The sequence below is a fragment of the Semicossyphus pulcher genome, unplaced genomic scaffold, assembly GCF_022749685.1.
Source record: "Semicossyphus pulcher isolate SPU_LCO1_2020_fin unplaced genomic scaffold, fSemPul1.0.p SCAF_8, whole genome shotgun sequence".
NCBI lineage: Eukaryota > Metazoa > Chordata > Actinopteri > Labriformes > Labridae > Semicossyphus > Semicossyphus pulcher.
In genome coordinates, this window is record NW_027211759.1 from 22608143 (window position 1) to 22632232 (window position 24090).

The window sequence follows — 24090 nt, forward strand, 5'->3', positions numbered from 1 at the left end:
TTACTGTTTTACTCCCAGAAGGAGGAGGGGCTGGTTGGCTGCTTGTTCCTTGTGGGACGGACTGGGCTGGCTGTGGGAGTGTCTGTGGAAAGAGCACATTGCAAAATAAGCACAGACAAACATTAAATGTAAGTGGATGTTTCACATTCAACTTGAATCAAAATACTCATCTTTAGATGGGGTTACTTTAATACATACTGAAGTGAATGCTTTAATAATACTTAAGCAACTCTAATCAATATTTACATATTACCAAAAGATCTAAAGTGTGTAGAAATTAGCTTGTTAACAGTGACGCACACACAGAAAACTATTTATGCAGTCCCTTCATTTTGTACTTTGTACAAGTATCCCTTGCCCATGTGCACAGCTTGCATGGCCATGAAACTCACTAAAACAACACAGGCTGATCCCAAGTAATATTCCCTTGGCATGTCAATGAGTTTTTATGACAAGAACCTAGTAAAGGACCAAGGCGCACGACTCAAAAGTTCAACCAAAATGACTCTTTATTCGAGTAAAAAAACAAGCCACAGTATTAACCAAAAATCACAGCATAGAACTGGGATGAAAAGCAAAAGTAACAAAACAAAATCACAGCAAGACTGGCCTTATAAAATCCTAAATAACAACTTGACTGATCTATGAAATTTCCTAACATTACAAGACGAACAGGCACAAGACAAAGGGAGACACAGACTATATATACACACACCAGGTAATGGGACACAGTTGGAAAAAATGAGGGCGGGGGCGACAATCACAAAGGCGGGAAACACATCAGGACAGGAAATGAAGTTTCCTGAAACGAGAGGAGAGACATTACATACAAGGAATTTGTTTTGGAATTTGTTTTGGTGATTTTGGTGCAGAACAATGAACACAGAACTAGACTTAAATAGAATAAGATAAAACATAGGCAGTAAGAATACAAATATAAAAAACTATACGTATAACACAAAATATGTACAAGTCTAATTAAAAACTGTTCAGATGTGCAGGATATTGGTGAATGCAAAAAGCTTACAGTATAAAGTAAAAAATAGTGCAGTGTACAGACAATAAGTCCAGTTAATGTAATTAACAGTCCGACATGTTATCTGTCCTCTGAAGAAAAGAAAAAAAGAAAAGAAAAAGTCTGATTTTATGAAATATATTCATGAAAGATATTCATCGAGCTTTACTGATATACATCTACAACAGAGACTGACAGAAACAATGAAGCCTGAAGTGCTTTAGTACTTATGAGATATGAAAGTAAGCTTTAAATTGCTTTAAATTGTGGTTTTAAATTTATTTTTATTTGGTCCATAGTTTGATACTGCTGGGCTGAGAGAATAAGTCATTAACGCAGGCACAATTAAGTCTGTGTAACGTATAAATCTCATGTCACACAAATGTTATAATAAATATATGGTGCTCTAATGATGGAGCAGTGATATTATTATATTATATTCTTTTTGTGCTATTTGTCCTTCCTGCATTTGGCCGCTGCAGCTGAGTGGATTTTAGTCTGGATTATGTGTAACTTCTTCATATCATAAAATCATAGTTTGCTCTGAGTTTGCAAAATATGCCGATCAGCTGACGGCAGACTTGGCCGTGTTTAGATCGGTCAGTTGCTCCAAACAACGGCCCTTTTATGTGAACGCGCTCATAGAAACCAGGTTGGGTTGACTTATCAAGTTGATAACCAGTTGTGTTAGCGTGATTGCCTTTGTGAGGTTAAATGAGGCCAGATCAGGAAAAGATACCCTGGGTATGTTGAACTCTCTTTGTAGTATAGGCCTGTGGAGTGTGCTAGGTGATTTCCTACACCAGGGTTTGATGGCTCGCTATATGAGGGGCATGGCCTATTCTTTGGCCCAGTTCAAGATAGTTTCAGTTCAGGACATTTGTGCTGTCATTGTAGAAAAACGATCACACTTCAAGTTCAATTTTGGGCTGAGCAATAAGAATAAAAGGGCTATTATGTGGAGCTAATGCCATTATTGTAAGAAAAAAATGCAATTTCTCTCTGTGCCTTTTGAGGACACTATCAGCTTCTGCAATGGGCCCTGGAAAACCTCCGCCAGACTACATAAAACGACTTATCTGGCGGAGGCCAGGGGGCTTGCTTAACTACACTTCCTCAATACACCTGCCTCTGATGTCTTGCCTCATCTTAAATCATCAGGTTTGAAATGTAGACTGCAGGCCTAAAGATTTTTTAGACGACCCACCGGTATATTCTCGTCGTATTTCAGATTCTGTACCGCTCTGAGCCGTTGCCTGCAGTGAAAATTGTAGTATTTCATCCAATGTCTCTTGCTGGGCCGTTCCTCTCAGAGGGAGGGGCGCAATGCACGCCGGGTGTTGTAGGAATGTAGAATGGGCGAAACTACGAGCTGTTTAAACAGTTGCCAATATACAGATATACACACACTTTAAGTATGTTTGATGTTTTTACATTCATAATGTGATGGCATATTTGGATCAAACGTGTCCTTTACTGTGTGTCACAAAAGAAAAGGAACTAATTGCTCAGTAACTCCTTTTAACACATCTCATTTGCAAAGCATCGTCCTTTATTTCAGTCTGTAAATATAAATCAGTCCTTTTGATCAATAGATTCTTGAATAATAACAAATACAGAATAAGACCAGTTGATACATTTTTAACAACATTTAAGAGGAAAAAAAGACATTTGCATTTTGAGATCAAGAATTTCAATCAGCACATGATGACCCACGCATTACCTGTTAATTACATTCTACAGTTTTAGCATTTTTAAGCACTAGTGTGCTTCTTTCATTGCAGAATCTTAAAGGTAAAGCTGTCCAGCAGCTGATATTTCTACTGCAGACTGGTTAGATGTTGCATATTTTGAGTGTTGCACCTGACTCAACAGAGAACCCAGGGTAGAGAGGTTCAGTGAAGATGGTCTGGATCTGGTGCAGCAGTATCATATTGTCATCATCAGAAACACTGTAGAAGGTCAGTGTTCCTTTTTCGAATTCAAGGTGGACGCCCACTCTACGTGAGAGAGGCGGGGGAATTTGGCCTCTGTGAAGATAATTTGGCCAAATCGTGCAGCCTGACGAAGAGCAGGTTAATTTCCAGGAGATCTTATTGTGTCCAAAACAGCTATCATTACCCCAACCCTTTCTTTTGATGCCTTTGTACGACACGGCCAAGCCAACAATGCCTCCATCACACTCCACCTCCCAGTAGTGGCTCCCATTAAGGCCAGTTTTGCCCAGAGCCTGAGGAAAGTAGGTGAATCGGGCTGGGTGATCAGGATGAGACTGGTCCTGGCAACCCCACGATATCTCTCTGTTTGTGTCCGACAAGCAGAGACATGCAGCCACTGTGTTGGGATCCACCTCCACCTTAGAGTCTGCAGAGAAGGATGTTAATCATTAACTGCTGCAGGTTTCATGTATCTTTGAGCTGATATTAAAGCACAGTAAATTAACAGAGCACTTAGTCTTACATTTGGCCAAGAGCTGCTTCCTTGAAGGTCTTTTACCAGGCGCCATCGGTAGCATTGACACTGCTCGAAAAAAGAAAGAAAATACACTGACCATTTTGTCTGCACTAACAGAAAATATACCAAGCAGACCAAACTAATTATACAGTTTAGAAATGTAAAGTCTTCAAACTTACACTCATTTTCTTCAGAATGACTGAAAATCTCATTCTTTGCTTTTTTGAACATATTTTTCATGTTATCTTTTTGTGCATCAACAAACTCAGTCACTGTCTCAAGACTTTCATGCGAGTCTGTGAATGCCGGAGGGTCACACAGGGTCCGGGAAGCCTGCGCAAGACAAACAAATACATTGTGAGACTGAAAAAAATCCAAACATTTTTTAATCAATGTTGTATCCTTCTAAATACTATATCATCACCTGAAGAAACTGAATAGGTTGGTCCTCTATCAGTGAAAGCTGGCGAAGTTGATCCTTTCTCCTCCTCAGCTCATGCTCTTCACGCCGAAGTTTCCCTAGATTGCTGTTGGTCCAGTCCACTCCAGCTTTCTTTGCTTCTCCAACTTTTGTCCTCATCTCAGAGCACTTCCTCATCACATAGCGAATGTGTTCCGAACAAAATCTCGTGAAGGCATCACACTCCTCCAAAGCAGCATCCTTAAGAGAAACATAAAGCATATGCCCTGCTATGAGTAATTACACCTCAGGTACCAAACATTGTTTATAAATGACGATAAAGTAAGAAATGAAATGCCTTCTAACAATTGTGAATGACTCACTTTTATAGAGGCTGCAGCCCGCCTCAGCTCCACCTTTTTCCCTTCCAACAACAGCAATCGGTTTGCAATTTCCTGCTTAGTCCAGTTGAGTTTTCTCTGTTGAAACAACAAAACAGAACTTTTCAGAACCTAAGTGACAATTAAAGAACTGGGAACAAACAACTGCTGCATTTGTCTGAACTGAGTTACCTGAATGTCATGTTTTTCTGCTTCAATTTTTACAAAGTCATGGTCCTTGTGCCCATCAATCACACACTGCAGGCATATGAACTGCTGATCTGTGCGGCAGTAAATCTCCAGAAGTTTGTTATGAAGGCCACAGATGCTCTCCTGGATCCTCGCTGAAGCTTCAGAGAGTTTGTGTTTCTTTAATGGTGGCACTTCAAAGTGAGGCTTCAGATGAGAGTCACAGTAGGAGGCCAAACACACATGACAGAACTTGGACGCTTTTCTTTTTCTCCCTGTGCAAGCATCACACTTAACATCCCCGGGTTCAGCAAAGGTGTCACCAGCTGCAGCAGCAGCACTTTGACTGGTTTCTGTCCTGCGTTCCTCCAGCAGGGCAGCCAGAACTGTGGTCTTCTTCAGGTCAGGTCTCTGGTCGAAAGTTTGCCTGCACTGAGGGCAGCTGTACCCTGTGTTTTGTCTTTCATCCCAAGCGTCATTAATACATTTCATGCAGTAACTGTGTCCACAGCTTGTTGTCACTGGATCCTTCAGTTCATCCAAACAGATCGAGCACTCGAGCAGCTCCTGACTGTTAGCCATTTTCTCCCGCTCAAACTAAACGAGTTACTGTTTTACTCCCAGAAGGAGGAGGGGCTGGTTGGCTGCTTGTTCCCTGTGGGACGGACTGGGCTGGCTGTGGGAGTGTCTGTGGAAAGAGCACATTGCAAAATAAGCACAGTCCGACATGTTATCTGTCCTCTGAAGAAAAGAAAAAAAGAAAAGAAAAAAGTCTGATTTTATGAAATATATTCATGAAAGATATTCATCGAGCTTTACTGATATACATCTACAACAGAGACTGACTAAAACAATGAAGCCTGAAGTGCTTTAGTACTTATGAGATATGAAAGTAAGCTTTAAACTGCTTTAAATTGTGGTTTTAAATTTATTTTTATTTGGTCCATAGTTTGATACTGCTGGGCTGAGAGAATAAGTCATTAACGCAGGCACAATTAAATCTGTGCACTGTATAAATCTCATGTCACACAAATGTTATAATAAATATATGGTGCTCTAATGATGGAGCAGTGATATTATTATATTATATTCTTTTTGTGCTATTTGTCCTTCCTGCATTTGGCCGCTGCAGCTGAGTGGATTTTAGTCTGGATTATGTGTAACTTCTTCATATCATAAAATCATAGTTTGCTCTGAGTTTGCAAAATATGCCGGTCAGCTGACGGCAGACTTGGCCATGTTTAGATCGCTCAGTTGCTCCAAACAACGGCCCTTTTATGTGAATGCGCTCAAAGAAACCAGGATGGGTTGACTTATCGAGTTGATAACCAGCCTTGTGTGGCTGTTAGGCGTGATTGCCTTTGTGAGGTTAAGTGAGGCCAGATCAGGAAAAGATACCCTGGGTATGTTGAACTCTCTTCGTAGTATAGGCCTCTGAAGTGTGACATGGGCCATTCACCATTTCCCCACCAGAGGCTGCCCTACTGAAATGAGGAGGCTATAAGTTTGGCCTGTAGATGTAAGATTATTTCCTACACCAGGGTTTGATGGCTCGCTATATGAGGGGCGTGGCCTATTCTTTGGCCCAGCTCAAGATAGTTTCAGTTCAGGACTTTTGTGCTGTCATTGTAGAAAAACGATCACAAGTTCAATTTTGTGCCGAGCAATACAAATAAAAGGGCTATTATGGGAAGAAAAAATGGCAATTTCACTCTGTGCCTTTGAAGGACGCTGTCTGCTTCTCCAATGGGCCCTGGAAAACCTCCGCCAGACTACGTAAAACTAATCATCTGGCGGTGGCCAGGGGGCTTGCTAAACTACACTTCCTCAATCTAGGACGCCCGCCTCTGATGTCATGTCTCATTCAAAATCATCAGGTTTGAAATGTAGACTACAGACCTGAAAATTTTTTAGACGATCCACTGGTATATTCTCATCGTATTCCAGATTCTGTACGGCTCTGAGCCGTTGCCTGCAGTGAAAATTTACTCACTCAGTATTTCACTCCAATGTCTCTTGCTGGGCCGTTCCTCTCAGAGGGAGGGGCGCAATGCACGCCGGGTGTTGTAGGAATGTAGAATGGACGAAACTACGAGCTGTTCAAACAGTTATATATACAGATATACACATACTTTAAGTATGTTTGATGTTTTTACATTCATAATGTGATGGCGTATTTGGATCAAACGTGTCCTTTACTGTGTGTCACAAAAGAAAAGGAACTAATTGCTCAGTAACTCCTTTTAACACATCTCATTTATTTCAGTCTGTAAATCTAAATCAGTCATTCTGATCGATAGATTCTTGAATAATAACAAATACAGAATAAGCACAGTTGATACATTTTTAGCAACATTTAAGAGGAAAAAAAGAAATTTGCATTTTGAGATCAAGAATTTCAATCAGTACATGATGACCCACGCATTACCTGTTAATTACTGTTTTTATCCTGGTTACATTCACTTCTCTGTCTCAAGTACATAATATTCTACATTCTACAGTTTTATTATTTTTGTTGCTAGTGTGCTTCTTTCATCGCAGAATCTTAAAGGTAAAGCTGTCCAGCAGCTGATATTTCTACTTCAGACTGGTTAGATGTTGCATATTTTGAGTGTTGCACCTGACTCAACAGAGAACCCAGGGTAGAGAGGTTCAGTGAAGATGGTCTGGATCTGGTGCAGCAGTATCATATTGTCATCATCAGAAACACTGTAGAAGGTCAGTGTTCCTTCTTCGAATTCAAGGTGGACGCCCACTCTACGTGAGAGAGGCGGGGGAATTTGGCCTCTGTGAAGATTATTGTGCCAAAACGTGCAGCCTGACGAAGAGCAGGATAACTTCCAGGAGATCTCATTGTGTCCAAAACAGCAATCCTTACCCCAACCCTTTCTTTTGATGCCTTCGTACGACACGGCCAAGTCGACAATGCCTCCATCCCACTCCACCTCCCAGTAGTGGCTCCCATTAAGGCCAGTTTTGCCCAGAGCCTGAGGAAAGTAGGTGAATCGGGCTGGGTGATCAGGATGAGACTGGTCCTGGCAACCCCACGATATCTCTTTCTTTGTGTCTGACAAGCAGAGACATGCAGCCACTGTGTTGGGATCCACCTCCACCTTAGAGTCTGCAGAGAAGGATGTTAATCATTAACTGCTGCAGGTTTCATGTATCTTTGAGCTGATATTACCTGCACTTACTCTTATATTTCATCAAAGCGTATGTCCTTGATGTCATTTCCTCATGCAGCCGCTTCCTTTTTGACACTAATCCAAGGGGAAAAAACACTGATCATTTTGTCTTATACTGACCAGATTAAATTAACTATAATGAGTGGGATCTAAATGTTTATACTTACACTCATTTTTGTCAGAATGACTGAATAATTCCTTCTTTGCTATGTTGCACATGTTTTTCATTTTATCTTTCTGTACATCAGCAAACTGTGCCAGAAGATTTTCATGTAAGTCTGTGAATGCAGGGAGGTCGCCCAGGGCCCGGAAAGCCTGCACAAGACAAGCAAATACATCATGTGACTGCAAAAGCAATATTTCTGAATTGAGTGGAAAAATTTGATCCAAAATCGACATCGTCATTACCTGAAAAAACTGAACAGGGTCCTCTGTTTGTGAAAGCTGGTCAATTTTTTCCTCTCTCCTCCTCAGCTTCAGGACTTCTCGCTGCAGCTCCCCCAGACGACTGTTGGTCCAGTCCACTCCGGCTTTCTCTGCTTCTCCAACTTTCTCGCTCATCTCGGAGCACTTCCTCTCCACAGAGCGGACATATAAACGAATGTTTTCAGCGCACATTCGCTCAAACTCATCACGCACCTCCCAGGCAGCACCCTTGTAGGAAACATGCAGTGTTTATTACTTATAGCAACTTTAGTACTGGGCAACTGGGCAACTTCACAGCTTATACTATAATCATTCAACACATGACAAGTACTTATGTAGAAAATACACCTATTTTTTTCCGCAATTTTAAAAACATATCAAACACTTGTTATAGTCTGATGGTGGGCTATAGGTCACAAGATAAACCTTAAGACGTGCAAGTTGAACAACAACCACAGTCAGGAAAAAACTGATAAAGAGTTAAATAAATATTCTATTATAAACCTACATATAATTCTAATTTATTTGCTTTCTTGCCTGTATTTAGACGACAAGATTGATATCACTCTCATGTCTGCACTGTAAAGAACAAGATACAGCCAGGAGAGGGTTAGCTTAGCCTAGCATAAAGCCTTGCTGTGGGGTTGTAGCTGGTTGTCTTGACTAGACTCCACAAAGTCATTAAGGCCATTGAAAGAGTTTCGCACATGAAACTCAATAAAACAACAATTTTTTTGTTATTTTTTCAAATTTGGTTACATTTGGACAGAACCAGGTTAGCTGTTTCCCTCAATGGGCTTTATGTTAGGGGGCTAACAGGGCTAGGCTAACAGGCTAAAGGTTGTTGCTTCAAATAACTGACAAACATTAGAGTGGTGTCAATTTTATTATCTAATTCTTAGTTTACTTCCCAAAGTGCCAACCAATACTTTAAGACTTTAATGGTTACTTTGTGCCAATAAACATTTGTTAAAGAGGTCACAAGATAAAGGGCGAGCATTATTACTCCACTTATCTACATTCATCCGGCTGGTGTCTGTGAACACATTGCATGAAACGAGATACAGACACTTTCTACCACTTCTACCATTTCTGTAAAACAACATTGAAAGACTTGGGCTACATACACCTTAACAGTTAGATTAAAGGACTCATCTACATTGACACATGTGGTGTTCAGTGCATCAGAGCCTGGATGTATTATGCATTGTGTTATGCTGTCTAAAACTTTATGCTCTGAGGGATGGTGGAAATTCCCCAACTATTTCCTAACACATCTATATCCACGCTTAAGGGACATCTTGTCTGACTGTCTGGAAACTGCAGTTAACACAAACTAGTCAATCTAATGATCTCGACAAAAACAGCTGAATAAAAAGGTGACACTCACTCTTATAGAGTCTGCAGCCTGCCTCAGCTTAACCATTTTCCCCTCTGAATCCAGCACTTGCTCTTCTATTTCCTGTTTGGTCAGCTCCAGTTTTTTCTGTTGAAACACAAATCAAGGAGCCTGTCAGAACCTCTGAAAGTCAGGCAACAAATAACTCTAACAGGAGGCTGAACTGATTTACCTGCATTTCACACTTTTCGGCTGCAACTGCCACCGTATCATGACCTTTGTGCTCATCCATCACACACTGCAGGCAGATAAACTGCTCATCGGTGCGGCAGTAAATCTCCAGAAGTTTGTAATGAGCTCCACAGATACTCTCCTTAATCTTCGCAGAAGCTTGAATCAGTTTGTGTTTCTTTAATGGTGGCACTTCAAAGTGAAGCTTCAGATGACTGTTACAGTAGGAGGCCAAACACACGAGACAGAACATGGCTGCTTTTCTATGTCTCCCTGTGCAAGCATCACACTTAACATCCCCAGGTTCAGCAAAGGTGTCTCCAGCTGCAGCAGCAGCACTTCCTGTCCTGTGTTCGTCCAACAAGGCAGCCAGAAGTGTGTTTCTCTTTAGATCAGGTCTCTGGTTGAAAGTTTGCCTGCACTGAGGGCAGCTGTACCCTCTGTAGTTATTTCTATCCCAGAAAGCATTGAGGCATTTCATACAATAACTGTGCCCACAGGTTGTTGTCACTGGATCCTCCAGTAATTGTAAACAGATCGAGCAGTCGAAGAGCTCCTGACTGTCAGCCATTTTCTCGTGCTCACACTGACAGAATTACTTTCATTCTCTCAGAAGGAGGAGGGGCCTGTTGGCTGTTTGCTCTCACTGACACAGATAATACTGTGTGGGAGTGTCCATGGAAAACAAACTACACCAACATTATCAGAGCGGTATTCTACTTTAATCAAACTACTATTACATTTGAGTTGAGAGTATTAAATTGCATACTAAAGTACTTAGGTCAAAGAATACCTAGGATCACATAATTATATGTACATGAAGTTTTAGTGATGAACCAACAGGAAAATATTTGATTACCCCTCAGCTCTACGGTGCTTTTAACCTTTTAACATCTTTTTCAGCTGATGGTTTTGGTTTAAGGGCCTGTGACTTCACTGTTTACCTCACTCTTTACAGGCCGCCATTTTTAGCAAAAACTTCTTCTTTTTTTTTTTAAATGTTCAAATAACAGGGGGGGGAATGAAGCCACTGCAAAAACATGTTTTTCTCAGGATGTAGTATTTAATATTTTGTGTTTGTGTAACTTTAGTTTTACTGTATCCAACACTTCTCCCTACTTCCAAATACAATATTCTCATTTAGGTGTTTTATTTGCAGAAAATGATTACTGGTTAAGAAAACCAAAAGATATTACAGCTTTCATGTGTCTTGGCATGCTCTCAGTCTCACATTGCTGTTGCCTAATGTTCGGCCAATGTTGGAGCAAAATTAATGCTAATGTGTCTCTGTAACTGCTGGTTGTGTAAGTAGGAAACTGTTTGCTAACAGCTTACTGGGCTGCCCCCTAGTGGCCAAGAAAAAACATTGTAGTTTTAACTGTACATTTGTGTCATGTCAGCACATTAGTTGATTTAAAAACATCATTTACATACTTTATTTACGTTTTGTGAAGGACATGTTCTATGTTAACCTGGTTGATCATGTGGTTTAACTTCTTTAATATTATATAGTTAATAATCATGGTGTAATCAGCTAAGGTTACTTTAATGACGCGAAGTGTTTTATTCCTCTCCAGGGTCTTGTGCATGATGTGTTGCTCCTCTGTCTATCGCAGATATAGTTAGTTAGACCTTGTCTGGGGCAAAGACCTAGGAGGCAAGGGGTGAACTCCACACAGTAAGGCACCTCGGCTAAAGTCATAACAACAACACTTGGCTTTGTCTCTGTGTGTGAGGGTTTTTTTCCTCTGATGTATAACATACAATGTGAACTTGGATTCTGTGTCAGTCAACTTTATTGATCTCACCATCAGAAATTGCCACCACACCTTTAACGTTTAGGTTTTAAAGATTTTATTGACATGAAGAAGAGTCTGACACTTACCTTTGGACATTTTTATATCCAATTATTCTACTTACAAACACTAAACACAGACTCTAAAGCGTTTGAAAAAAAGGGTTGCCGTGCTATTATTATCTTCAGCCTTTTCCTGGTAAACTAAGTATTACAGAATAAAAGCTATAATGAGCATTAGGAGACAGTGCGAAGCAAATGAACACATCGAACACTAATGCTTCTCTCCAGCAGCTGTGATAGTGGCTGCCCTCTACTTTGGCGACAGGATCCTAACTGAGGCCCCTTTGGAGACCATGAACCCGGGGTACAGAGGCTGGGAGAACGTGGTCTGAACTCTGTGAAGGAGGCTCATTTCACCAGAATCAGGCACGCTGTAAAAGGACAGGCCCCCTGCTCTATGGTTCAGATACACTCCTACAGTAGAGGAGCATGGGGCGGATATTTTGGTTTTGACTGCACAGTGCCAAAAGGTGCAACCAGAAATGGAAAGAGAAATGCACCAAGACTGGTCTGAGTATCCAAAGCCACTTTCATCCAGCTCTGCCCCTTTATAGCACACAGCCACCTCAACCCTGGGACCCCGCCATTCAACCTCGAAGTAACAAACTCCAGATAGACCTTCAGAGCAAAGCACCTGATCATAGTTGGTGAATCTTTCAGAGTGGTATCTATACTTCTGGGCTTTTTTAATCCAGGTTACTTTGCTGTTTCCCTCAGAGAGCAGAAGGTTTTCAAAGGCCGTGTTTGGATCCAAACTGAGGTGGCAGGAATCTGAAATGCAGAATTTGTTATTTATAGTATGAAATGTGATGGAAGAACAGTGAAATATTATCAAAAACATTTCTGCCACAAGACTCACACAGGCAGAACTCCTGTCTTGTCTTAGGATCAGAATCAGCTTGAACTAAAAGAAGAAAGGAAGTAATTTTGATAAAACACATCTTTACAGAATATAACATCACATGATTCCAGTAAATACAAACAATATTTCATTAAGACAATTACTGACTTGTTTCAGATATTTCATCAATTGCTTTTCCCAGGTTTTCCGGTATGTTTCTCAAATTAGAAATGGCCTTCGTCACAAAGGCCAAATTCATGTTTAGATGGATGTTGGAATCAGAGGACACTTCAGGTTCTGCACGGTCAAAAATGGCCTGGCAGCTCTGGAAACATGCAAAAAAAAAGGGAAAACATTACATGGTCTACAGTATACTCTTCTCATCTACTAATCTATTTGTGTGTCCCTGTACCTGCAGGAAATGAATGTGATCCTCAGTGAGCGACAGCTGCTTCAGGTCATCCTCTCCCTTCCTCAGCTCCGAGATTTCCCTCTCCAGCCGCTTCTCCAGCGCTTCAGCTCGGCCTGCCGCAGCCTTCTCCTGAACTCTGATCTGCTCCTTCACAGCACTGCGCCTCTTACCCGCCATCTGGACTATTTCAGCATAGGCTCTCTCATTTTCATCAACTGCTGTATCTGCAGAGCTCTGAAACATGACAGACAATGATTATCACTTTAAAGGAAAAGCACACAGGACACATCACATGCATTGAAGTCAGCTTGGAAAAAGTATCAAACAGTTCACCTGCAGTTCTTTCACTTTTTGCCTTAGTTGCCGCAGTGTCTTCCCTTTCTCTTGAATGCCCTGCTGGAAACTTTGTTTCTTCTTTCCAAATTGTTTCTGATAATACAATCCACATAGATATTCACAGCAATATAACTCTTTAGTTAGCAATACTAACTGTGGCCAAAAAAGAAATGAATCTCTTGTTTCTCTTTCCTCTCCGCTGCAGCTGAGACAGTGTCGTGACCTTTGTGCTCATCCATCACACAGAGCAGGCAAATGCATTGTGCATCAGTGCGACAGTACACTTCAAGCAGCTTGTTGTGCTTTGAGCAGATCTTATCTTGTATGGAGGCGGAGACTTCAACCAGACTGTGCTTTTTGAAAGCAGCAGACTCGTAGTGAGGCTGCAAGTGAGTGGCACAATAAGAAGCCAGGCAAACCAGGCAGGACTTGACAGCTTTAAGCTTCTTCACACTGCAGAAATCACACTCCACTTCCCCCGAGTTGACTTCATCCTTCTCAAGAGGGCTGGGTGGTCCTGCCTCAGACATTTTCTCTGCCAGTTCAGCCAGCACTGTGTTCTTGTTCAACACAGGCCTGGTGGTGAAAGCGTGTCTACACTGGGGACAGCTGTAAACACCGTTACGATCCTCCTGGTCCCAGTAGCCATTCACACAGACCATGCAATAGCTGTGGCCACAAAGCAGAGTCACAGGGCTCTTCAGGATGTCCAAGCATATCGGACAGGACAAAGAGCCTGCTTCTTTACAGCTCTCTGCCATCTCTGACTCTCTTACTTTCACTTTCTCTGATATCAAAACTGTTCCTTAAATGGGAGGGACTCAATCTTTTATTGTTCTTTCTCTTGCCCAAGAACTAGAAAACGTCCTACATCCAATTTTAACACAACTCTTTAAATACATTTGAATCAGACAGAACTACCTACACAAAATGTTTAAAAATGTTAAACCAGTATTTTATTTTTTACTTTTTCCCCCTTTTAAGCAAATCATTTGGCATAGTGGAATAAGAAAAACATTTCTTATTCCGAGTTTTTTAACGAGTTTTGTTCGTGATAAATTGTGTCGTACTTACACATCTGAATCGACATAACGAGGAAACACTAAGGAAACAAGGCAACAAACAGGGGGTGCTAGAAGATATTTTTCATGCGAGATTTGAGCGAAGCGCGAGATTTCTGTGGTCTCCAAGGAGACGACGGCAGCGTACGGTATCTTTGAATTGAGGAAGAGGCGGTGTGATTTTCCTCTCTTGTGATGTTTGTGTTTAGCAGAGAGCGTTTTACACCATGGAGATGCCGGACACGATCAGGAGACGTTTAGAAGACTTTTCTCGAAATGTTTTATTCGCCCAGAATCGGGCTCAAACTATCACAAAGGAAAATGGGACGTTTTTGCCACACGGTAAACTCAAAATGCAGCTAACGTAACGGAAGAATTAGCATTGATGTTAACGTAGCTAGCTAACTAGCGATGTGTAAGATTTGTCACAACAAAAGTTTTACGGCATCTGCTGCTGGGTTTGTGTTTTTCTTTACTCATCGGTGTATGTTGTTTTTCTGTTTTCAGATAAGCGGGTTCTGTCTAGTCTCCACCTCCAGATGTCTCTCTACTTTAACATGTGGTTCTTCCCCCTGTGGTGGATCAGCGAAACAGTAATGCTGCACCTCAAGGTGAGGGAAAGAGAGAGAAAGTGACATGAGAGGTTAAAATAAAGGGAAGCTGAGGAAGTAAGCATTGCATTTCTTTTTAAAATGTGCATGAATTACCCTTTCGATGCAAAACTTAGTACTAGCAAGAACAAAACTATCAGTAATATATACAATATATTGAATTAAGCAGAAACGGATCTGTACATGTGATACATTAATGTGAATGGCATATAGTCAGGTTTTTATTTTCCCTGGCAATACATTCAAATTGTCATGATTAGACCGGTAAAAAAAATGAGAATATTTTATACATTAAAGTGTATTTCAATGCAGCACATTCATTTAAATCCAGCTCATTGGACCCTTTTTTGTTATTGTCATTTCTTCCAGTATCCTGTCTTACCAGACTACTACAAGTTCATCCTTGTAACGGTTCTCATCCTGATGACTCTGATCGAGGCCATTAGACTCTTTCTCGGTTATGCTGGGAACCTGCAAGAAAAGGTGGCTCAACACTTACACAATTGTTAAGACATATGTGATGTAGAATGGGCAGTGCAGAGAGTGTAATTACTGTAATGTTTGTGTTTGTGGAAGGTCCCGGAGTTGGCTGGATTTTGGTTGCTGAGTATCCTGCTGCAGTTTCCACTGATCCTGTTTCAGCTCTTTAATGAAGCCATTCTCATACAGCCCCTTGAGAGGGGCGTCCACATTGTTCTCGCCTTATTTATACTCTCACAGGTACATTAACACTAGTCCTACTGTTTACTGTCAATGTAAATGTTTTTATCTAATATTTTCATTCCTGTTTTGTACAGGCCCTTTCTGGTTTTGTTGCACTCCGGGACATGATCAGACACACAGAAAGCCAATTTCATCTCCGACAGTTTGACTGAATTCTGAAGCTCTCAAGTCTTTGCGAGATCTTAACACGACCTTACATCACACCTCCCTGACTCACAAGAAAACATGTACATCAGACGTTTCTTTCATATGATTGGTTATCACAGACATTCATGTTTGAAACTTATTTAATTTTTTTGTTTTAGTTTTATGTTCTAAAGAATAGTATTATTTTTGTGGTGCTATAACTGAAAACTGTAACTGATGAATAACATGTAAACATACAATAAAACACTTTTATTGAAGTTTTTTATATCATGTTTTATACTATAATTATTCAGCAACAAACAAGTAACTTTTTATGATTCCACCCACTAATATATTTTTTTAATATGCACAATCAGTTCACTTCTTTATCTCCACGAGTCTGCAGTGATGTTCACTGTCAGTAACGTACAGTAAACATTTTCTATTTCAACAAATGTGTTTATCAAACTTTAAGTATTTGACAAGACACCCAACATCAACAGAATGATGCCATTTATCACCTTTATTTTAAAGGTGCTCCAGGTTTGCACTTGTGATGTTATAAGAAGGTGTGTGGAAACAATGTCTGATCAGGCACACATGATCTTTCAGCTTTAATCAAACAAAGATTTCCATTTGGCTTTTTTGCGGGGCGGACTGTGATGATCTTGTGACAGTTGCTTCTCCTGTTGCCGTACTTATTTGGCGTTCTCTTCCAGAGTGATACTGCCGGATGTCTTCAGACTGACATCTGCTGAGTTTGTCTGTCTGTGGACCAGAAACTTCCAACTTCATGAGGTTTGATGGTTTTGACACGGGGGATAAAACAGTCATGTGGCTTTTGTGCCCCTGAGTCCCATTGAATAATCTAGGAAAATAAAATGAAAGGAGGCAAAGAAGTCCACAAATGAGTTGAAATGCATGTCGTGCTTTTACCCTAATCTGACCTGTAATCGCAGCCTGAGTATTTAGCAGACGAAAAGAACGCTCAGGAGGTTTTAAATGAACTTACCTTCTTCCTCTCAGGTCTTTGCCCCTCAGCACAGGCACAAATAAACTGCTGCGTGGTTCAGGTTCTCTCAGGGCGAGGTTGGAGGAGAGATCACTCGGGTTCACATTGTCATGTGATGTACTTCTCAACAGTGACAAACCCACTGACAAAATGACAGGATGAGGAGGAAGGGGTGAGGATAACTAAAGATTTTTGTGCAAATACAGACAGGTTTCTCATGCAATTTCATCAACACAATTTTTTTTTTAATTGCATCTATCAGCAGTGCATAATGACACCTTTTGAGGAGTCTTCTCCCGGATCCTTGTTGTGCAGTCTTGTCCTGGTTACGTCTGCATGTGAGGAATCCTCAGGCACAAAGTAACGGTCTGAAACCTGTAAAAAGTTTCTTTCTCTGAACGTGTCAGTGGTGTAACTTGAAAGCAAGCAGTCTGTGGGTGCGATGTCTGAAATCTTCTTGATGTACATGGGGGGAGACCTGCAAAATAACAGACATAAAGCTTAGCGACTTTGAATGTACCTCAACTTGTAGTTATAACACCGGCTGCTTATAAGGATGCAATGTCCCTGTGAGGTTTACCTGTGGGGTGATGAAAGAGAAGGCTGCAGCCCTGAAAGATGGAGATGAATTTCAATACAAAAGAGCTACCGTCAGAGTCCAGCTTGAATTCACTGAGAAATGATGAACACTTGATTCTGTAAAGCTTCTGTAAATACGGACGAACCTCTGTAGACTTTAGAGGAGGTGTAGGATGTATGAGGAGGAAGACGCTGTTGGTTGGATTGTATGAAGTTTGGAGAAGTTGGAGGGTGAGGACTGAGGTGCAGCAGCTGAGTGGAGCATCTCCACTGTCCTGTATCCATCGCCAGGCAATCTGCAGCAGGCAGCCAAGCAGACTGTTCAATGATTTTTATAGTATAAACTTCATTTTTGGAAATCAAAGGCAACACGATTAACCTACAAAATGTGGTACGTAGGGGATGGTAGGGGGGAATTTTATATATTCTCAGCAGTAATAAACATTACCTGTGTGAGTTGTGTATGTGCTGTGAGGTGGACATGCTTTTGCTTTGCGATGCAGGTATGCAGCTCTCACGTTTATCAGAGAGGCACCCTAAAAAAGAGATAATACCCCAGAATTCAAGTGAAAGATTTACAGGTTCTCATTATATATATAAAAAACTTGTTTAATGGAAGTAAATTGTTTGCAAAATGTGCACAATTATTTAACAGTTGGTGAGCATAAAGTGATTCTGTGAGGGGGTTCTATCATCTGTACCTTGACAGGCTGGCTGCCCTGCCACAGAGTCACCTGACCGAGCTCCCCTGGATGAGAGGTGGCAGGAGGGATCACAGATCTTCTTATCAGGCCGTTTACCTTCACACAGAAACAAATATTAAACAGGAACAGCACAGGAAATCTTTGTTTCATTGGCTCCATCTCCTTAACTCATTTGAACTTGTCATCATACCTGCCATTTTTTCCTGAACCTTCCAACAGGCCGCTCCTGGATGCTCTCTATAACTGTGTCCTCATGAGGCAGATCAGACTCCTGCAAAGATCAGTCTTGTTTTAAGTCAGTAACATTAATTAACTAGACAAGAGTTGCACTAATTAGAGGTCACTCAGTCGCACCATACTTGTGATATTGTTTTGCAATACCTTTGGCACTCTCTCTGGTTGCTGCCTGTTTCTCTCCTTAAGACTCTTCAGGCGTTTCTCTTTCTTCTCTGGAATTTGCTGCAGAGAAGAGCAGGAACATAACCATCTCAATTTAAAACAGATGCTCTACCAAAGTGCACAGGACTGAATGTAAAAGGTATAACTAGCCATGGCTTTAATGGCTAATCACCTAATGGTGTAAAATGTGGGCACTTAATGGTTTAGATAGTGTCAAATGGAAACAGCAATTTTTGTCATAATAATTATAATTCAAAGTCCAACAGTACGCACATTCTTACTTCTTGTGAGTTTTTTTACATTCGTAAACTTGCATGGATTTAAGTATAGTTGTGAAAAATGCCTACTATTATGCACACTTTCAGCAGCTTTGGATATTTGTATGTACTGACACTGCGTGGAAAGTAGCATAAGAACATTTTCAGTGTACACAGATTGGGGTCATTCAGTCTCACCACATGTGTGATGTTGCTTTGCAGGCTTTTCGGCTGTGTGTTATTGTTCGCTCTCTCCGCTCGCAGCCTGTTCCTCTCTTTATGTCTCCTCAGGTGTTTCTTTTTCTTCTTCACTGGTGTTTGCTGCGGAGAAGAGCAGGAGCATTTAGTGAACTGATGCAAGAGAAGATGTGATTTGAAACTGATTTAAAGAACGGAGTCCATCGCTTGATCCAAAGTTAATGTCAGAGAAAATAAAACCATCATCCGTAAAACCACTCATCTTTTTACCTCTGTGTTTACAGTTTGTGGCTGGTTCAGTAAATGAACTGGTGGTCCGTCAGAATCTGAACTATTTGACCCGCTGGTACTGTGAGGGAAAACAAGAGATTTTCAAAATGAATAACTTTGCCACAGTCTGGTTTGCATGTGTATTTAAGATAATATAATAAAAGGTTTTTGTCACCTGCTTTCTAGGTCAGACACAGAAATGTTACAGTCAGCGCCCACATCTTTGCCCAGCCTCTCTCTGACCTTCTTTCTCATCAACACTCCCAGCTCTGACAGACAGTTAGTGACCTGAAATATAACACACAGGAAACATAAACAAATTCTGCACACATACACACACAATGGTAAAATTCAAATACCAGAGTCAAAAAAATCACACTTATAAATTATCCAAGGGTCTACTTATGGACTGACAACCCGAAATAATAATGCCTCTGGCCACGGCTGTCGCCGGCATGGAGGCATAACTTTTTCGGGTTGTCCGTCCATACGTATGTCTGTCCATCTGTCCGTCACACTTCGACTCAAGGATGAACTGACTAGATTTTGGCGGTCAGAGGTCGAACACTTTTCTGGCCATTATTCAACGCTATAACTCAGGAACAGAAGGGAGATTGTGACCATATTTCACAGATACTGAATTAGTGACACTAATCTTTGGTGCCCACCATGAAACTTTGGTGATTGTATAGATCTTCTGTACTGCCGGGTTGAAGATGTGTGTGAAGCATCCACGTTTCGCCAATAAACATACTTAATACCTTCTATTAAATTCCTTCAAAGTCTTCACTGTATGAGTCTGGACAGACATGGATGTAAACTGCAACTTGAAGGGTTGGCGGAGGCATACAACCATGAGGCAGTAATTCTAGTCTTTATAAGCTGCAGTCAGACATGCTGCTCTGTCTCTCACCTTTGCTGGATCAGGGTCACAGTAGTCCAGCAGGGTGTCACAGATGTAAAAGCCGAGGGACTTCAGGTCCCGAGTGGTGAAATGTGTTCCCCTCCTGTCACCTGACATTGAAACAGATGTTAGACCCTGTGTATGAGACAGGAAAGCTCTACACAGACACACATCTGAAAACTGACCCAGGGTGGAGCCTCCGAATGTGGCCTCCATGGTGTAGCTGTTTTTGATGCCAAGTTTCCACATGGCGATCCGTCCTGTTCCATCTTTGCTGTGCTGCACCCTGAACTTACAGCTCTTAAAGGAAAACTAGGGAAGAGAGTAAATATCAAGCAAAATACACTCACCTCTTGACGTTGTTGTTCTTGTGTTATGATGAGAGCCCTGTTACCTTATTACCGGCGTTCTTGCTCATCATGAGTGGAAAGACTCTTTCGTGGAGCTTCGGCGAAGCATCACCTCGGCTGTTACAGCCGTACATGAAGACGTTGTTTTTACGGTTGTGGCCGTGAAGGTCGCAGTAGAGAATGACATCTCTCTCAGCCATCAGCCTGGGGAAATAAAGCATGATGTGAAAATGTAGCGGGGAAATAGAGAGCATACAAATACATATTGATTTGATCACTACTTTTAGAGTTCATAGTGGATTCACAGTGGGAAAAGAATCCATTAAACCATCACCAACAAAAGCTTGAATGCGGCTTTAAGACCCAAAACGAATGAGCTACCAGGACTTACTCAATTTCTGTTTCTACTTACAAAGTAAATTTACTTTGTAATCAGGTGCACCTGACCTTGGAACAGTATTTAAGACACCAGCTCTGACATCAGCAGAGAGACTTCTGGAGTGCTGTGGCTCTGCCTCTCAGACAGGGATTTTGTTGATCTTCAGTTATTAATTGGTTGTTTGTGTGTCCTTTAATAAATCCCATGAGTGTTTTAAGGTGTTTCACATATTTTTGGATCCGATTGTGGACAGTTGTTAGCTACATAGGTCCACCTTAGGGGGTGGCATAACACTATCCTCTCATCTGCTTAAAGAATAAACATCATTATACAAAATATATAAAATAACACCACTGGATCTTTAGGAAAGACTGATCATTTTCTGGGTTTATGTGAGCTTAAAATCATATAATAAATTAAATAACCTTTGACACATTTTACCTGCACATTGATAACAGTATATTGGATGAATAAACACATTGATGTCTGAATTCATTTAGGAAAAGAAGAAAGAAATACTAATACTAATTGCTGAATTTACACTAAATGGAAAAATGTCGTTTTGTGTTTGTGTGTGTCTTCGTCCATGTCTCCTGTCTTACCTTTCTACCATGTTTCGGGTGTGCCACACAGATGGAAAAGAATCCCTGAGGGATGTCTTGTACTTCCTGTTGAGGTCCCTGCCTGCCAGAGAGCAGCGGTAGTTTCCCACCACCACACCATCTGGGTTCAGCATCGGCACCACCTGCAGCACCATAAAAACATGTTTAAAAGCAGCATTACACCATGAATTCATTCATTTTATGAGCTTGCTACTGACTTTATAAAATACTATTCAGAAACAAAACACATTGGACAGGTTTGAGATATGATTTTGAGCCCCCTCACCTTAAAAACAAAAGTGTCCCTGAGCAGCTGAGCGTCCTCTGAGTCCCCGAGCAGGAAGTCTAGTAACCCCTCCATCATCCAGGACCCGTTGGTTTCCCCGGGGTGCACTCGGGCTGTCATCACCACCGCCTTCCTACTCCTGCCCTCCACCCTGCCAACGCCGTGGGACGTTATTGTCACCATGTACACGGCATTCCCAGCCAGGCTATGGCACAGCACGCGCACTTTACAGTAAGACGAGACTGCTGGGTTGGAAGAAATGCGTCGCAGGTAGCGCTGCAGCCGTGAGTAGGTGTAGGGGTAGCAGTGGGCCAGGTAGCAGGTGTCTGAGTCATATGGGAACTGGAGGGTCCAGGTGAGGGAGTACAGGGTGACTGTGTCGCTGTTGATGTCCTTTGTGTTCTAGTCAAACAGAGTTGTGCCTTTTAACAGAGATTCTGCTTCTGATGTATTGAATTATTTTCTAACATAAACTAAAAAGGAGAGCTGCAAAAAAGTAGGAAATGGGCTATTCAGTAAAAGTTCTCTTACCTGGTTGTAGTTCCGGAAGTATCTGATGTTGGAGCCGGTGCGTTGCCATCCAACACCTCTCACCCTAGCAGCCGTCTCAGAGTAGAGGAGTGGTCTCATCCCATGAGAATACAGGCTGCTGGTCTTCATCAGGTTGGTGATGGTGAAGCGGTATGTCACTCCAGCTTTCATGTTCCTCACCCTGAAGTAAAACCACTGCGTGTGCTTTCTGGTGTACAAGTCTGTGCGCAGGGTGAGCTCATAGTCATAGATGCCCCTGAACAGGGAGGAAATATAGGTGCAAACAGAGAGAGAGAGTAACTTGACCAAGAGCCACAGGAAAAACTACACTAATATTGTGAACGCTGAAAAGCGAAAGAGACTTACACCTGCACAGCTTTCTGCAGGTTCCCACTCTCAAAGCGTGACTCAAACTCCAGGGTGAAGTCTGACTGATGGACGTCATGCGAAGTGGCACTTTTAATAGGCCCCTTGCTTCCTCTGACACGTGAGCAGGTGAAAAAAGGGCGCTTGGTGGCTTAAAAGAGTGAGAAAAACAGGAAAAGAGAGCAAAATTAAAGCTTAATTTATTAGAACAAAACTTTTAGTAAAATGGACTTGTATTGTTTTTCAAAGAGCAGTGGAGAGGTAGCTTATGTTATCTAGAAAATAGATGATCTGTAATTGAGCCCCTAAATCCACAGGTAGGTTGTGATATCTATATCAAATCTACATCTTAAAGCATTTACAAATAACGCAAAAAATACAACACCATGCTTAAATACAAACTCATGCAGTAAGACACCCATAAATCCAAACAGAGTCTATTCTCCAAGGTGAAGATGTGGTGTGAATTAACCAAAAGAATAAGGTGCCTGTCTGTATTTTATATTCAGAAAATTTTTTGTACCACCATGATAACAATATACACCACGGAGCAATGTCATGTATGCAATCTGGTGGTACAACAAATTAAAGTAGCATTGATGTCAAACATTACCATGGTCAATGCAGTAAACCACTTTCCCCCTCTCATCGCCTGCTGACATTGGTGCCCTCTCATATCCTATGGGTTGATAGAAAGGCTCCGGCTCTGGGGGGTCCCAATCTAAAACACACACACACACACTCATGATGTCATTACAGTGTTTAACTTATTGATTGATACATATTTTTTCTGTAGACTGGACATGTTTTGCTAAAAGCATATCATCACAAATTGTACTCATGGCCTACTGTTGGGCTAATTTACACCACAGTTAAGCTGAATGGGATCTTAAATTACCTATGTGATGGATAATGTCGCTGATGACCTCACACTCCACCGGCCACCGGGGGTGGAAGACAGATGGGAAGTTGACCAGGTCCAGCGGTGCCGTGAGACGCAGAATTGGACGGTCACCATCAAAGTCTATGAGCAGCTGTGTGGTCCTCAGAGCCTGATTCAGGTTTACACACACTGAGAGGAGACAAGATTCACACCTTGAACACCTTCTTTTTCCAGTAGTGCACTATGGATATACATTTTTCATCAGGTCTTCACCCTTACCTCACCCTGACCAAACAAGTCAGCCCTTTTAAAAAGGGATTATGCTGCACCAGATTGCTTTAATTATCTCAATCACAAAAGAGCTATTGTTTAATATATAATGATCCAGTATTAGGGAGGAGATACCACCCAATCTAACGATGACCACATCAACTGGAAAACCCCAAACATGGACATTACAGTCAATAATAAGATTTTAAATACACACCCACCATGAGACAGTTTTAAGATACAATGTGTTATATAAATGTGAAAACGACTTACACCGCCTCCTCCTGTCCTCTTCCTCATCATCTTCCTCTGTGTTGAGGTCATTGCTGTCCGATTTGTCCAACTGGTGTGTTATCCACCATTTCTTGATAGCAGTAACAGCCATGGGTGATGTATTCTCTGCCTAGTTGACAAGTGTGTGTGTGTATAAAAGTTCGTGATTCTCAGAGGCAGACAAAAAAGGTATTTGACAGAACTCACATTAGAAGTGCAGAGGGGGGGATCTCCATCAGG

At 41.5% G+C, this 24090-nt stretch overlaps 5 protein-coding genes across 5 annotated transcripts; 1 reads left to right on the forward strand and 4 right to left on the reverse strand.

Moving 5' to 3' along the window:
• Positions 1–2584: 2584 nt before the first annotated feature.
• Positions 2585–5020, reverse strand: LOC138613410 (E3 ubiquitin/ISG15 ligase TRIM25-like). The gene is made up of 5 exons (XM_069687075.1): positions 4442–5020; positions 4253–4348; positions 3894–4130; positions 3649–3802; positions 2585–3379 (listed from the first exon to the last, which is right to left on the reverse strand). The coding sequence occupies exons 1-5, from the start codon at positions 5018–5020 to the stop codon at positions 2850–2852; spliced, it is 1596 nt and encodes a 531-aa protein (XP_069543176.1). The 3' UTR covers positions 2585–2849.
• A 1673-nt stretch (positions 5021–6693) lies between these two features.
• Positions 6694–10191, reverse strand: LOC138612999 (E3 ubiquitin/ISG15 ligase TRIM25-like). The gene is made up of 6 exons (XM_069686554.1): positions 9621–10191; positions 9440–9535; positions 8032–8277; positions 7791–7938; positions 7633–7698; positions 6694–7559 (listed from the first exon to the last, which is right to left on the reverse strand). Exons 1-6 carry the CDS (start codon positions 10188–10190, stop codon positions 7030–7032), a joined length of 1656 nt encoding a protein of 551 aa, XP_069542655.1. The 5' UTR covers position 10191; the 3' UTR covers positions 6694–7029.
• Positions 10192–11469: 1278 nt separating this feature from the next.
• On the reverse strand, positions 11470–13827 carry LOC138613000 (E3 ubiquitin/ISG15 ligase TRIM25-like). The gene is made up of 6 exons (XM_069686555.1): positions 13249–13827; positions 13064–13162; positions 12731–12964; positions 12487–12643; positions 12337–12381; positions 11470–12248 (listed from the first exon to the last, which is right to left on the reverse strand). Exons 1-6 carry the CDS (start codon positions 13825–13827, stop codon positions 11728–11730), a joined length of 1635 nt encoding a protein of 544 aa, XP_069542656.1. The 3' UTR covers positions 11470–11727.
• A 459-nt stretch (positions 13828–14286) lies between these two features.
• Positions 14287–15819, forward strand: tmem17 (transmembrane protein 17). Its single transcript, XM_069687059.1, has 5 exons — positions 14287–14469; positions 14635–14738; positions 15108–15221; positions 15315–15458; positions 15536–15819. Exons 1-5 carry the CDS (start codon positions 14355–14357, stop codon positions 15611–15613), a joined length of 555 nt encoding a protein of 184 aa, XP_069543160.1. The 5' UTR covers positions 14287–14354; the 3' UTR covers positions 15614–15819.
• Positions 15820–15934: 115 nt separating this feature from the next.
• On the reverse strand, positions 15935–23962 carry agbl2 (AGBL carboxypeptidase 2). The gene is made up of 22 exons (XM_069686111.1): positions 23851–23962; positions 23323–23496; positions 23038–23145; positions 22425–22575; positions 22059–22314; positions 21528–21929; positions 21242–21384; positions 20305–20464; positions 20096–20222; positions 19920–20020; positions 19182–19294; positions 19007–19085; positions 18737–18889; positions 18264–18341; positions 18073–18153; positions 17880–17978; positions 17627–17714; positions 17325–17474; positions 17180–17210; positions 16878–17077; positions 16600–16741; positions 15935–16455 (listed from the first exon to the last, which is right to left on the reverse strand). The coding sequence occupies exons 1-22, from the start codon at positions 23960–23962 to the stop codon at positions 16206–16208; spliced, it is 3198 nt and encodes a 1065-aa protein (XP_069542212.1). The 3' UTR covers positions 15935–16205.
• Between the last annotated feature and the right edge of the window lie 128 nt (positions 23963–24090).

What these genes read in the sequence shown, in the direction of transcription:
- LOC138613410 (XM_069687075.1), bottom strand. Translation starts at nt 5,020, where the DNA reads ATGGCTAACAGTCAGGAGCTGCTCGAGTGCTCGATCTGTTTGGATGAA. An exon ending in CAGAAAAACATGACATTCAG is followed by an intron (nt 4,349 to 4,441) that starts GTAACTCAGTTC and finishes TTGTTTCAACAG; the next exon opens with AGAAAACTCAACTGGACTAA. An exon ending in TCATTCTGAAGAAAATGAGT is followed by an intron (nt 3,380 to 3,648) that starts GTAAGTTTGAAG and finishes CCTTCTCTGCAG; the next exon opens with ACTCTAAGGTGGAGGTGGAT.
- agbl2 (XM_069686111.1), bottom strand. Translation starts at nt 23,962, where the DNA reads ATGGCTGTTACTGCTATCAAGAAATGGTGGATAACACACCAGTTGGAC. An exon ending in GTGACCCTGATCCAGCAAAG is followed by an intron (nt 19,295 to 19,919) that starts GTGAGAGACAGA and finishes GTTATATTTCAG; the next exon opens with GTCACTAACTGTCTGTCAGA. An exon ending in GTGTCTGACCTAGAAAGCAG is followed by an intron (nt 19,086 to 19,181) that starts GTGACAAAAACC and finishes TTTCCCTCACAG; the next exon opens with TACCAGCGGGTCAAATAGTT.
- tmem17 (XM_069687059.1), top strand. Translation starts at nt 14,355, where the DNA reads ATGGAGATGCCGGACACGATCAGGAGACGTTTAGAAGACTTTTCTCGA. An exon ending in TGGGACGTTTTTGCCACACG is followed by an intron (nt 14,470 to 14,634) that starts GTAAACTCAAAA and finishes TTCTGTTTTCAG; the next exon opens with ATAAGCGGGTTCTGTCTAGT. An exon ending in CAGTAATGCTGCACCTCAAG is followed by an intron (nt 14,739 to 15,107) that starts GTGAGGGAAAGA and finishes CATTTCTTCCAG; the next exon opens with TATCCTGTCTTACCAGACTA.
- LOC138612999 (XM_069686554.1), bottom strand. Translation starts at nt 10,190, where the DNA reads ATGGCTGACAGTCAGGAGCTCTTCGACTGCTCGATCTGTTTACAATTA. An exon ending in CCGAAAAGTGTGAAATGCAG is followed by an intron (nt 9,536 to 9,620) that starts GTAAATCAGTTC and finishes GTGTTTCAACAG; the next exon opens with AAAAAACTGGAGCTGACCAA. An exon ending in AGGCTGCAGACTCTATAAGA is followed by an intron (nt 8,278 to 9,439) that starts GTGAGTGTCACC and finishes GTTTCCTACAAG; the next exon opens with GGTGCTGCCTGGGAGGTGCG.
- LOC138613000 (XM_069686555.1), bottom strand. Translation starts at nt 13,827, where the DNA reads ATGGCAGAGAGCTGTAAAGAAGCAGGCTCTTTGTCCTGTCCGATATGC. An exon ending in CAGCGGAGAGGAAAGAGAAA is followed by an intron (nt 13,163 to 13,248) that starts CAAGAGATTCAT and finishes GGATTGTATTAT; the next exon opens with CAGAAACAATTTGGAAAGAA. An exon ending in AAGACAGGAGTTCTGCCTGT is followed by an intron (nt 12,249 to 12,336) that starts GTGAGTCTTGTG and finishes TCTGCATTTCAG; the next exon opens with ATTCCTGCCACCTCAGTTTG.